Source organism: Penaeus monodon, chromosome 11, assembly GCF_015228065.2.
Source record: "Penaeus monodon isolate SGIC_2016 chromosome 11, NSTDA_Pmon_1, whole genome shotgun sequence".
In the NCBI taxonomy this organism is placed as follows: domain Eukaryota; kingdom Metazoa; phylum Arthropoda; class Malacostraca; order Decapoda; family Penaeidae; genus Penaeus; species Penaeus monodon.
This window is the reverse complement of record NC_051396.1, coordinates 50506318-50521317: the sequence shown is the minus strand read 5'-3', so window position 1 is coordinate 50521317 and position 15000 is coordinate 50506318. Positions and strand designations below refer to the sequence as shown.

Below are 15000 nucleotides of genomic sequence, written 5' to 3'. Positions count from 1 at the left end.
TCTGTGTTGCGAGGGTATTTGCCTGGCAGTGGAGAAAGGGGAGAGAGAAAAAAAGGGATAATGTTAGGGGAGTGAGAGAAAAATGGAAAATGTTAGAGAGAGAGAGAGAGAGAGAGAGAGAGAGAGAGAGAGAGAGAGAGAGAGAGAGAGAGAGAGAGAGAGAGAGAGAGAGAGAAAATAAAGTTGATGATAATGGTAGAGTATTATTGTTTTTTGTTTTCTTTTCTTTCATTTCTCTTTTAATAATGATGGTAATAATGATACAATGTAATAACATTAGTAATAATGATAATAATAGTAATAACAATGATAATAATAATAATAGATTAACAATGATAATAATAATGATAGTAATAATACTGATAATAATAATAAAAATAATAATAATAGTAATAATAATGATAATAATAATAGTAATAACAATGATAACAGTAATAATGATAATGATACCAGATATGATGATGATGATATCAATAATAATAATAATGACAATAACAATAATATTTATGTAACCACACCTAAAGTGAAATATAATAATATCAATACTGACAATAATGATGATAATAGCTTGTAGCAATAATAATAATAATAAAAAAAAAATAATAATAATAATCAGAATATTTACAGTAATGATAATATCACTAATAATAATAACAACAACACCAACAACAACAATAATAACAATAATAACAACAGGAATATCATCATTACTATTATCATTATCATCAATTCTATAGTTAGTATTAGTAATTATAACAATCATATATATGGAAATGTTGGGGAGAGTGGCGCCATTATTTTCTCATTACATTTTTCCTTTGTCTTTTTTTTTTCAAGGCTGAGATGATGATATATTTTCCTCTTTTGATGACTGCAGTTTTTTTGTGTCTTTAGTTTCTCTAACAACTAAGAACTAACAATTGACAAACGGGTTTTGATTTTCCGGTACATTTACTTCACCCGAATCACACCCCCTTTGCACGTAGTCAGCAAACAAACAAATAAACAAACAAACAAACAGCTGTAGACTCACGTAAACAATCCTATGAAACCTCATCTTCTCTACATCAAACAACTTTACAAACAAACAAACAAACAGCTGGTAGACTCACGCAAACAATCCCGTGAAACCTCATCTTCTCTGCATCAAACAACTTTACAAACGAGCAAAATATCTCCATGGAAGTTCACAAAGGAAACTCCTAACCAGGTGTTCATGACAGACGCAATCACACTGAGAATATTGCAAATGTGTTTAAGTGCTTTTGCAATTTCATGTTACGTGCAGCTGTGGCTTGAGTCGAGGTAAAGGTAGAGAATCATTATTGCAATTATTAATATTGTTGTTGTTGTTGTTATTGTTGTTATTTTGGTTATTAATGTTATCATAATAATTATTATTATTGTCATTATTATTATTATTATTATTATTATTATTATTATCATAATTGTTATCATTACAGTTATTATCATTATCATTTTTATTACTGTTATTACTATTATCATTATCATTATTATTATCAATATTATCATCATCTTCATCATCATTATTACTACCATTATTATCATTATTATTATCAACATCATTATTACCATCATTCCTATCATCATCATCATCATAATCATCACCATCATCATTATTACCAAAAATATTACCATTATGTTTATAATTTTCATTATTATCATTACCATCATTGTCATTATCGTTCTTATTCTTCATTTATTATCATTATCATTATTATTACTATTATCATTATTATTAGTATTAATATTAGCATCATTGTTATCATTATCAACTTTATTATCATTATCATTATTATCATTATTACTATGATTGTCATTATATTCACTATCATTTATTGTTATAATTTCCATTACTATCATTATCACTATTACTATAATAATAATGATAATAATAATGATAATAATAATTATCCTCATTACTATTATAATTACTATCAATACTACCACTATTATTACTAATATTATCATTATTATCTATATCATTATTATTATCATTATTATTATCATCATAACCATCATCATCATCATCATCATCATCATCATCATCGTCATCATCATCATCATTATTATTACTATTATCATCATCATCATCATCATCATTATTATTACTATTATTATCATCATCATCATCATCATTATCATCAGTCTTAAGTGTTCATATGTGTTTATTAAGCCGTGTAATAAACCTTGTATATTGTCAATAACTCTACGGATATCTCTCTCCAACTTTCATTACCGGAATTACTAATTACGGTTCAAGCATTCCAGTTAAGAGACTGAGCTTCTTTTTTTGATCTATTTATCTATCTTTTTAGGTGGACAGATAGATAGATAGATTCATAATTAGTTAAAGAGGTAGGTACAGAGATGGATAGATAGATAGACATATAAATAGATAGAAGGAGAGGGGCAGGTAGGCGGTAGGTAGGTAGGTAGGGTAGCTTGGTAGATAGAAGTAGACAGAAATATATATATATATATATATATATATATATATATATATATATATAGATAGATAGATAGAGAGATATATAAATATATAGATAGATAGATAGCTAGCTAGAGATAGAGATACATAGATAGATAGATCGATTGATAGAGACAGAGAGAGAGAAAGAGTGAGAGAGAGAGAGAGAGAGAGAGAGAGAGAGAGAGAGAGAGAGAGAGAGAGAGAGAGAGAGAGAGCGAGAGAAACAGAGACAGACAGACAAACGGAGAAAGCAAGCGAGACTTACCTCCAGGGTTAGGCGTGTAGAATTCCCCAGAAGACGTCTCAGTGGAATTGAATTCGAAAACGCAGCGATTAGGTACGAGTTGGCGACCTGTTTCCAGCCCGAAATCTGGGGAGGAAAAGCGGGTGTCCATTCATGATTCATTAACAACTCTGTATGTCTGATTTTATATATATACATATATACATACATGCATATGCACACATACCTACACACACACACACACACACACACACACACACACACAGTACATACACACACATACAGCACACATACAGCACACACACACACATACAGTACACACGCACACATATACAGCACACACACACACACACACATACAGTACACACACACACATATACAGCACACACACACACACACTGTACACATTATGAATACATGTGCGTCCGTATGCTCTTTCCTGCCTGTGTATATACGTGTCATCGCATATGTATATAAATATTTACACAAGATACCCTCTACACCCACCATTAACGAAGAGAAAATGCGCCTTGTAGCCCTTGACATCCGGGCCCGAGGTGTAACTCCGGAATTTGAGGCTCAAGTAAGATCCAGAAGACATGACAGGTCTTGGCACGCCCGGCCCGCAGAAGACGGCAAGACGACTGCCTTTCTGCGTGCCTTCGAACAGACTGAGAGAGTCTACCACGTCGCAGCTTCAGGAGGATGAAGGATAGAAAATGGGAATTACAATTATTTGAGATGAGAGAAAATGGGACATTTGCCAATGTTGTTAAAGAAAATGGAATTTGTCAATGTTGTCGTCAAAGAAAATGGGATTTTGCCAATGTTGTCGTTAAAGAAAATGGGATTTTGCCAATGCTGTTGTTAGAGAAAACGGGAATTATATCGTCGTGGGATATTCGACAGAAAACATAAATTAACATTAATTCTGATTATAGAAAATGATAATCAGTTTTTGTGGGTTGGCAGAAAGGGGATTTTTACAAATGGATAGAAAACGAGAACATCCCTTAATTTCTTTAAGACAAAGGGAATTTTTTTTTTCTCCGTGGATGAGAAACACTGAAGCTTCAACATACTTGCGATTTGACACGTTAAGTGGATGATGCAGCAGGAAGTCGGTGAAGAGGATCCGGACACGGTAGGATGGCGGTGCTTTGAAATCGACGCGGCACTGGAGTCTTGCAGGGTATTGCTGGGGGAAATTGGGGCTGACAACAGTGCCGTTTAAGCCCGTCCACTTGCCACCCTCGCCGCGCCGAGCCTCTATCACTTCGTTGCAACTGATCACTGTTGGCAGAGAAAGGGGCAGGGGGTTGGTGGGTTGCCAGCTAGGAGTTTCTTTAGTGTATATGTTTAGTTTATTTAGCTAGTTAGTTTATTGTATTTATTTGTTTGTTTATTTATTGTATTTATTTTGTTTGTTTGTTTATTTTGTTTGTCATATTTATTTACTTATTTTTTTTTTTGCTATTGTTTTATCGTTTCTGTTTTTTTTGTCATTATTACTTTCATTATCATCATTTATTCTATATTATAAATAATGCTTAACTACTACTACTGCTACAAATGCTGCTACTGCGACCATTACTACTGCTACTACTATTACTACTACTGCTACTATTACTACTACGCTACTATTACTACTACTACTACTATTACTACTACTACTACTATTACTACTACTGCTACTATTACTACTAGTGCTACTATTACTACTACTACTACTATTACTACTACTACTACTATTACTACTACTGCTATCTTCTATATCTATTTTTCAATATCATTATTTTCATTGTCCTTAATTCTCTAATTTTAAGCATACCTTTAATCTCATAACACATATGTAGATAATATTATATTTGACTGAAAGGATTAAATAATGGTGGGGGGGGGGTAGGGGTAGGGAGGTATTTAATCACAGAAAGAAGTACGTTTTTAGGATTAGAATTAAACTGTTGTAAGGTTTGTGTTGTTATAACATACCCCATGTTGTTACTAGTGTTGTTAGAATTACGCTGTTACCAAATAAATGTTACATATCCCATGTTATGAGTGTTTTGAGAATTAAGTTATCGCAAGGAAAATGTTACCACATACCCCAAGTTCTTTTGTGTGTTTTTAGAATTAAGTTGCTTTAAGGAAAAATGTTACCACATACACCACATACACCAATGTTTTTATAATTAAGTTATCGCAAGGAAAAAGTTACTAAATACCCCAAGTTCTTATGAATGTTTTTAGAATTGAGTTGCTGTAAGGAAAATGTTACCACATACACCAAGTTGTTAATAATGTTATTCAAATATGGATGAATCTTCATTCTAATTTTTTGTGTCACTTATTGGCTGAATGTCTGTCTATTTTGGTTGTCATTTACGTTATTAATGATAAAAATAACGACAAAAAAAAAACAATTATACGTTAATAACATGAAAATCAATTGAAAAAAGTCGAAAGAAAGAAAATGTTACTAATTATTCGTAAATTATTCAAAATGTTCGATTGTATATAATTTGCACGATATAAAAAAATATCTCATAACAACAAGGATAAAATGCAAAGATAACAACAACAGCAAACAAAGACAGAGGATCTAAGATGGAAAAATAAAGAAAGAACCAGCGAAGAAAAAAAATAAAAGGGAAAAGAGAGAGAGAAAAAAAGAGAGAGAAATGATATGTCTTATCTTGCCATGCCAGAGGGTCACGGAGGGTGACTGGCAGACAGATAAGAAAGGAGAGAGAGAGAGAGAGAGAGAGAGAGAGAGAGAGAGAGAGAGAGAGAGAGAGAGGAAGAAGAGAGGGAGAGAGGGGAGAGAGAGAGAGAGAGAGAGAGAGAGAGAGAGAGAGAGAGAGAGAGAGAGAGAGAGAGAGAGAGAGAGAGAGAGAGAGAGAGAGAGAGAGAGAGAGAGAGAGAGAGAGAGAGAGAGAGAGAGAGAGAGAGAGAGAGAGAGAGAGAGAGAGAAAGAAAGTAGAAAGACAAACAGCAAGATACACTGAGACAAAAAGAGAGAGAGAAAGAGAGAGAGAGGTGCAGAGAGGGAGAGAAAATCCTGGTCATCGCTAAGGCATAAGCCTACGGTGGGAAAATGGTACAGAAATCGGGTGTAGCGAGAGTTTCAACCAGACAACTAGCTCAGGATGCAGGTCAGAGAGAATCATAACAGGAGAGAGAGAGAGAGAGAAAGAGAGAGAGGAGAGAGAGGGGGGAGAGAGAGAGAGAGAGAGAGAGAGAGAGAGAGAGAGAGAGAGAGAGAGGAGAAAGAGAGAGAGAGAGAGAGAGAGAGAGAGAGAGAGAGAGAGAGAGAGAGAGAAGGAGAGAGAGAGAAGGAGAGAGAGAGGAAAGAAAGGAGGGTGGGTGGGAAAAAGAGTGAGAGAGAAGGAGAGAGAAAGAGAGAGAAAGAGAAGAGGAGAGAGAGAGAAGAGAGAGGAGAGAGAGAGAGAGAGAGAGAGAGAGAGAGAGAAAGAAAGAAAGAAAGAAAGAAAGAAAGAGAGAGAGAGAGAGAGAAATAGATAAAAAGCGAGAGCGAGAAGCCCTTGGGATTGATGAGCGAAGCACAGCCAGAAAGATGATAAGACAATCGATAATCATTTTATCTTTACCACTGAAAAAAAGACGAAAAGAAAAGAAAAAAAATATTTCTTATCATTACTATTACCGTTATCGTGATCATAATAATGGTAATATGAACGTAATAAAAGCAGCTACACTAGTAATTATAATATTATATTCTTATCATTGTTATTATCATCATTTTATTGCTATTGTCATCATCATTATTAGCATCATTATCGTTGTATTTAACACTAATAGCATTAACATATTTGATATTGTTATAACTGGAAATGTGTTTATTTTTTGGGGAAAAGGAGAGTGTGTATAAAATTTTTATTTATCTATTTTCCATTCTTATTTTTTTCTATTTTTTAAAATTCTTTGATGAATACAATACATTGAGATTAATCAAGGTTAAATGAAATGAATAATACTAATTGAAAAAAACAAAAACAAAGAGAGACGCACAGAGAGAGAGAGAGGGAGAGAGAGAGGGGAGAGAGAGAGAGAGAGAGAGAGAGAGAGAGAGAGAGAGAGAGAGAGAGAGAGAGAGAGAGAGAGAGAGAGAGAGAGAGAGAGAGAGAGAGAGAGAGAGAGAGAACTAAACATTCATGCACACATATACAGATTAACACATAAATAAAAGTCTACGTACATACACACACCTCCCCCCCCCTCTTTCTCCACACACACACACACACACGCACACTCACTCACGTACACGCACGCACAACTCCCTCTCTCTCTCTCCATACACACACACACACGCACACGCACACTCACACACGCACACGCATTCCCTCACGTACAAGAGCACACACTCAGTCACGCACACCACATGCATGCACATTAACTCACGCACACAAACACACACACACACACTCACACGCGCGCACACACACACACACACACAAACACACACAAACACACACACACACACACACACAAAACACACACACACACACAAACACACACACACACACACACACAAACACACACACTCACGCACACACAAACACATTCACCGAGCCAAACACAACAATTTACGTCAGTCTCCCCGGCAACCAAGGTAAGTGTAATCTATGCTTTGCCTCAGATATAAGACGTTACTTGTTGCACCAATGTTGCTCTCTTTGCAAATATTTGTAGTGCAAAGCCACAGGCGACGTTTGTTGAGAACAGCGTCATATATTCAGGAATCATTCTTTAAAGAATTTGAATGATTTTTTCTCTTGCTAAGAGTAGGTTCGAGTTAAATTAAAATCTTGTACCGCGAAATTAAAAAGATTTTTTTTATCCAGTTTCATGCATCTCTCCCTTTTATTTCTATTTTCTCTTTCGCCTTTTCTTTATTTACACTTCCTCCTTTCCTTTTCTCCTTTCTCTCTGTCTTTCTCTCTTTCTCTTTTCCTTTATCGTCATTCGCTGCGCCATTTTCTCTGCTAATGCGATCAGAATTCATGAGGAGAGCGAGGATTACGAGGGAATGGGATTGGAACCTCTCTCCGGAACTAAAATTTATCTATAGACGATCTGAATCTAGAGAACCGACAGTCTCTTGCACAGAATGATTTCTCTTGTTCTATAACAAAATAAGAGAGAGAAGCTGACAGAATGAGCGCGCGCGCGAGAGAGAGAGAGAGAGAGAGGGAGGGAGGGAGAGAGAGAGAGAGAGAGGAGAGAGAGAGAGAGAGAGAGAGAGAGAGAGAGGAGAGAGAGAGAGAGAGAGAGAGAGAGAGGAGAGAGAGAGAGAGAGAGAGAGAGAGAGAGAGAGAGAGAGAGAAGAGAGAGAGAGAGAGAGAGAGAGAGAGAGAGAGAGAGAGAGAGAGAGAGAGAGAGAAGAGAGAGAAGAGAGAAGACATAGAAGAAGAGAAGAGAAAGAAAGAGAGATAGAAGATAGATACACAGAGAAAGAGAAGAGAGACTAGAGAGAGAAAGAAAAAGAAAAAGAGCTAGGAAGGTTTTAGAGAATGATATGATTATCTTCGCCAGACTGAAAGAAGCCAAAGATTGACGAATGACTTCCTCGCGAAATTAAAAATCCACAAAGGGAGGAGGTAGGGGAGCGGGGGGGGGGGGGGGTCGGAGGCACCGAATAAAACACCCAAAATATTACTAAAAAACTATTATTATTGTGTGTGTGTGTGTGTGTGTGTGTGTGTGTGTGTGTGTGTGTGTGTGTGTGTGTGTGTGTGTGTGTGTGTGTGTGTGTGTGTGTGTGTGTGTGTGTGTGTGTGTGCGTGCGTGCGTGTAAACAGACAAATCATTTTCCGAACCCAAAGAATATATCAGTTATATCACTTCCCTCCTCCTCCTCCTCCTCCCCCTCCTCCTCCCTCCCTCCCTCCCCTCCTTCGATTTTACGACAAGAGAAGGGAAAACGAGACTTTATGATTTAAGGGAAAACGAGACTTTATGATACGAGAAGGGAAAACGAGCTTCACTTTTCACAGCGGAAAATTTCTGATACGCCCTTTGTCGCGCCGAAACTATGGCGACCGTTAGTGCAGACTTTTTTTAACAGGAAAGTTAACAAGAGTAAAATTGCGGTTCTTGGTTTGTCTTTTAAGTGTTTGGTGAGATTGCTTTCTCCTTTATTTTTAATTCTTTAACAGCTGTTGTATTTTTATTGATATTATGATGACTGTTTTTATCTTCATTGCTATATCGTTATAATGTTACGTTTGGTATTGTATAAATTATATATACATATTTGTTTCTCATGTGTGTGTTTGTGTGTGTGTTTGTGTGTGTGTGTGTGTGTGTGTGTGTGTGTGTGTGTGTGTGTGTGTGTGTGTGTGTGTGTGTGTGTACGTGTATTTTCAAACCAAATGTACGTCAAAATCCCATCTGTATTGCTAGAATAACATTTCATATAAGATACTGACTTTCTTGAATTTTAGAAAACTTTGTGTACATGTACATGCGTACATATACACACACTACATACACGAAGAAGCAGATACTCACATATGGACACACGTACATACATATATGCATATCCGCACAAACGCAAACACACTGCATGTAATGATATGCATACCCACAAAAGGCACAATTCACGACACGTATGCACATAAACACACGCTTTCACGCTGCATTCTCCATGAAGATGTGCACGGGTACCCCTTCCTCCCTCCCTCCCTCCCTCCCCCTTCCACTCCACCACTCCCTCCTCCCTCCCCACTCTCTTCCGTTCCCCCCCCCTCCCCCCATCCTCTCCTCCTCTCTCTTCCCACTCGACCACTCTAACTCGCCCCCGCTACACCCCCCCACCCAACTCCACCACTCCTTACCTGTCTCACCCCCCTTTCCCACTCCCCTTCAAACTCCTACCTTTCTCCCCCTCCCTAATCTTCCCCCTCCCTCCCCATCCCCACTCTTACCTACTCCCTCCCCCCCATCTCTTTTTCTCCCCTCCCTCTCCCCCACGTAAACAAACAGAGTACAATGCACAATCTCTCGCTCCATATTGGTAGGTTTCTTGACGTTCCAAAAAAGATATTGACACAAGGGAGCTACTCTTTTGAATTTCTTATTTCGGAAGGTAAAAAAAAAGATGGAGGATGGGGGGGGGAGGAAGGAAGGGAGGGAGGGAGGGAGGGAGGGAGGGAGGGAGGAAGGGAGGGTGGGAGGGAGGAAGGAAGGGAGGGAGAGACGAACGGACGGAGGGCGAGGAGGAAGAAGAGGTGGAGGAAGGGGAGGCATACAAGCATAATGAGGAGGATGGAGGAGGAGGAGGAGGAAGAAGATGAGTAGGAGGAGAAGCAGGCAGAAGATGAGAAGGATGAGGAGGAGGAAGAGAAAGAGGAGAAGGAGAAGGAGAAGTAGAAGGAGAAGGAGAAGGAGAAGGAGAAAGAAAAAGAGAAAGAGAAAGACAAAGAGAGAGAGAAAGAGAAAGAGAAAGAGAAGGAGAAGGAGAAGGTGAAGGAGAAGAAGGAGGAAAAAAGAAGAGGAGGAGGAAGAGAAGGAAAATGAGGAAGAGAAGGAGGAGGAGGAGGAGGAGGAGGAGGAGGAGGAGTAGGAGGAGGAGGAGGAAAAGGAAGAAGAAGAGGAAGAGGAGAAGGAGGAGACGAAAGGACGTGTAGGGAAAGAGAAAAAATATGAGGACAAGAAGAAAACGAAAAAAAGAAGATAGAATAGAAAATAAGTAAATAAAGAATAATAAGATGAACAAAACAAAACGACAACGCACAGCAAGAGAAGAAAAAAAACGAAGGATGGAAGAGAGAGAAGAGAGAAAAGAGAAAAAATGCTGTACTACTTAACATTTTCTCTAATTAAGACTCAAGATCTTAAAATAGATTCTCAAAAGGTGACGAAAATGCACTTGTAGTTAACATATTAAAATTTTCATATTCGGCATCTCATTATTTTTATTATCATTATGATTATATAATTATTATTACATATTATATTTAATTATATTATATTATTTACATATTATAATTATTATTACATATTATATTATTATTACTATTATTATTATTATCACTGTCATTATTATTGGGAGTAGCGTCATTAAATATTTTTATAATTATCATTATCATCATTATTAACATTACAATTAACATTAACATTACTATCATTATTATCAACATTATTATCCTCCTCCTCCTCCTCATCATCATCATCATCATCATCATCATTATTATTATTAATGTTATAATAATAACAACAACAATAATAATAATTATCATTATCATTATTACTCTTATTATCATTATTACTATTATCATTATCATTATTATTACTCTTATTATTACCATCACTTTTGTTACTATCAAAGAGGAACTAAGGTGAAGGAGAGAGAAAAGGAGAAAGCAAAAAAGGGAGAGGAGAAGGAGAGAATGAAGAGAGGAAAAAGGCAAATCAAAGATGAAAGCGGAAGCGTAAAAATAGAGAATAAATTTACACTGAAAGAGGAGGTGGAGAAGGAGAGGGGAAAGATAATAAATGACAAGGGAAGAGGGAAGGAGAATAGGAAGACGAATAGGGGAGAGGAAGGAAGGAAGGAAAGCGAAGGGAAGAGAGAGACAGGAGGAAAAAGGAAAAGGGGGAAGAGAGAAAAAGAGAGAGAGAGAGAGAGAGAGAGAGAGAGAGAGAGAGAGAGAGAGAGAGAGAGAGAGAGAGAGAGAGAGAGAGAGAGAGAGAGAGAGAGAGAGAAAGGGCATGGACGACGTAATGGTAAGAAGTGGAGAATGGACGAAAGGGAAGGAGAGGAAAGAGAGATCGAAGGAAAGAAGGAAGGAGGGAAAGAAAGAAGGAAGGAAGGAAGGAAGGAGGGAAGGAAGGAAGGAAGGAAAGAAGAAAGGAAGGAGGGAAGGAAAGAAGGAAGGAAGGAAAGAAGGAAGGAGGGAAAGAAGGAAAGAGGAAAGGAAGAAAGGAAGGAAGGAAGGAAGGAAGAAAGGAAGGAAGGCAAGCGAGGAAAGAGGGATCGAAGGAAGGAAGGAAGGAAAGAGTGATCGAGAAAGGAGAGCGGAAGGAAGGAAGGAAGGAAGGAAGGAAGGAAGGAAGCATGAGTGGCGGGGGAGGACGTGGAAAGGAGAGAGGGAGGAGGAGGAGGGGGAGGAGGAGGAGGAGGAGGAGGAGGAGGAGGAGGAGGAGGAGGACTTGAAGTGTGAGCGAATGAGGATGGATCGATCCTCAACACAAAAGCTCTTGAACAAAGAGTTGTCTCGCCACGTCATTACGACATTATCCATTTCTATTTTCTCCTTCGCCTTCTCCTTCTTCTTCTTTTTTCTCCCTTTCTGAACATCGTCAAGCGTGGTCCCTTGGAGGCGAGTTTGCCGCCCCCTTCCCCCCTCTCGCCCCTTCTCGATGACGTCACCGCTTTTCTGGGGCGTTCGTGTAAAGTGGAGAGGATTCAAGGGGATTTGAGTGACGTCACGAGATACATGTGACGGAGGAGGTCACGTGACCAACAGCAAAGGTTTACAGGATAAGTGACACGAACTTTTAAACTTGGAGAGAAATGGTTTAAAGTTGGAACATTTTTTTTCACTCTTCTCTTAGGGGGATTGGTGGAATGGGAGAGAAAGGAGGGAAAGAATGGAGAGAGAGTAAGAGAGTGAGAGAGAGAGAGAGGGGGGGAGAGGGAGAGGGAGAGCGAGAGGGAGAGAGGGAGAGGGAGAGAGAGAGAGAGAGAGAGAGAGAGAGAGAGAGAGAGAGAGAGAAACAGAAACACAGAGAGAAACAGAAAAACACAGAGAGAATCAGAGAAACCGAGAGAAGGAGAGAATCAGAGAAACAGAGAAACACAGAGAGAGATAGAAACAAGAAATCAAGAGAGAGAGAAACAGAAAAACACAGAGAGAATAGAAAGAGAGAATCAGAGAAACAGAGAAAACAGAGAGAGAGAGAATCAAGAAACCAAGAGAGAGAGAAACCGACAGACACAGAGATACAAAGATTAAGAAATAAGATGATATTTGATAAAGCAATGGATAGAGGCGATAAAAGCCAGCCAGACAGAAAGACAGACGAAGACGGAGGGAGATAAAATGAGATGAATAGAGACGAAGAGAGACAGATAAGAGAAGCTGCGATTAAACATTCTGAAAGGACACCGGGAGAAAGAGGAAGAGGGAAAGAGAGAATAAAGAGGTGGTAGGAACTGAGGGAAAAGGAAAGAGGAAGGAAGCAAGGAAGGGATGAGAGGAGGAGGAAGGGAGAGAAGAGAGAGTGAGAAAGGAGAGAGAGAGAGAGAGAGAGAGAGAGAGGGGGAGAGAGAGAGAGAGAGAGAGGGAGAGAGACGAGATGAGAGAGGAGAGAGAGAGAGAGGAGAGAGATAGAGAGAGAGAGAGAGAGAGAGAGAGAGAGAGAGAGAGAGAGAGAGAGAGAGAGAGAGAGAGAGAGAGAGAGAGAGAGAGAGAGAGAGAGAGAGAGACGAAGAGAAAGAGAGAGACGAAGAGAAAGCGAGAGACGAAGAGAAAGAGAGAGACGAAGAGAAAGCGAGAGACGAAGAGAAAGAGAACAGGAGAAACAGATAGACATACAGATTAACAGATTAACCCAAAGATAAACAGAGAAACAGAGAAAAAAAAAGAAATACTCTCAGATCTAGAGATAGAGCAACGGAGATAGAGCAGACCTCCCCCCCCCCCCCCCGACGATGAGCGTGACAGATGCTGTTCCGCCGGTGCCAGGTAGGGTGGGGGGGGGTACGGGGTAGGGGAATCCCCGAGAATTATCAGATGGAAGGGAAGGGAAAAGAGAGAGAGGGAAGAAAAAAAAAGGAGGAAGGATATAGAGGTAGAGAGAGAGAGAGATTAATAAGGAATAGGTGGATTTTGATGCGTGTATTTATGTAGATTCTTATTCTATGTATAGTGCATTATATGTTTATGCAGGTGCACAACACACACAACACATTATGGACATATATTAGTATACATGAATATTATATAACATATATAGATATGCCATAGTATAAGGAGATATATATATATATATATATATATCTATATTAATATGATCTAATATTACATACTATAATATATATATATACCACACCACACACACACACACACACCACACACCCACACACAGACACACACACACACACACACACCCAACACACACACACCTACACACACACACACACACACACACACACACACACACACACACACAAACACTATCATATATATATATATATAGATATATATTATATATATTATATATATATATTTATATATATACTATATCTATATATATATACATACAGTCAGGAAACGAGAAAAACACAGCCACAGACAGACAAAACACCTACACATATACCCCTCTCCCACCTCCCACCTCCTCCCCCCCCCCCCACAAAAAAGGCTAAAAGGTAGGCCAGAGACTCCACGACAGGGAGGCAAAGGCACTAACGAAGTCAAAAGCGACCCTCACTCAGCCAAAGGCGCTCCGCAGAACGACCCGCGCTGAGGAGCTACTCAGCCTCGACTGAAATGCTCTTCCGCCGCAGAAGTGATCGATAAAAAGGCAGAGGGAGGGGAGAGGAGGAGAGGGAGGAGGAGGAGGAGGAGGAGAGGGGGAGGGGAGGACGGGGAGAGAGGGAGAGGGAAGAGGGGAGGAGGAGGAGAGGAGGAGGAGAGGACGGAGAGTGAGAGGAGGAGAGGAGCGTAGGAGTGAGGAGGAGGGGAGGAGAGGAGGAGAGGAGGGAGGAGGAGGAGGGGGAGATGAGGAGAGGAAGAAAAGGAGGGAAAGGCTTGATGAGATAGAGAGAAGAGAGGGGAGCAGAGAGGAGGAATAGGAGAAGGAGGGGAAAGAGACAGGAGAGAGGAAATAGGGGATGGAGAGGAGGAGAGGAAGAGAGGTAGAGAGGGAATAGAAGAAGGTGGGGGAGAAGGGAGAAGAGGAAGAGAGTGAGAGAGAGAGTGGAAGAATAGGAGAAGTGGGGGAGAAAGAGAAGAGAAAGATAAGGAGGAGAAAGAGAGGAAGAGAAAGGATAGAAGAAAGGAGGAGAGGAGGAGAGAGGAAGAGAAGAGAGGAGGATAAGAGAACAGGGGAGGAATAGGAGCAAGGGACGAGGAAAGACGAGGGAGAGAGGGAAATAAGAAAGAAGAAGAAAGGAAAGGGAATAAGAGAAGGGGGGAAGAATAAGGAAGAAATGAGACGGAATAGGAGATGGAGGAGAAAGAGAAAGGAAGAAAAAAACAACAAAAAAAGATAAGATGAGAAGGAAAGG

General features: G+C 39.2%; 1 protein-coding gene across 1 annotated transcript in view; it reads right to left on the bottom strand.

The window, feature by feature from the left end:
- LOC119578622 (suppressor of lurcher protein 1-like) overlaps positions 1 to 15000 on the bottom strand; it is a 26699-nt gene that overhangs the window by 7301 nt on the left and 4398 nt on the right. Inside the window, exons 2-5 of the mRNA XM_037926185.1 lie at positions 3821 to 4110; positions 3246 to 3433; positions 2760 to 2864; positions 1 to 22 (exon numbers count right to left, since the gene is read on the bottom strand). The exon at positions 1 to 22 is cut by the window's left edge and continues 81 nt beyond it. Coding sequence (XP_037782113.1) covers positions 1 to 22; positions 2760 to 2864; positions 3246 to 3433; positions 3821 to 4110 — 605 coding nt within the window. The remainder of the gene's footprint in view (positions 23 to 2759; positions 2865 to 3245; positions 3434 to 3820; positions 4111 to 15000) is intronic.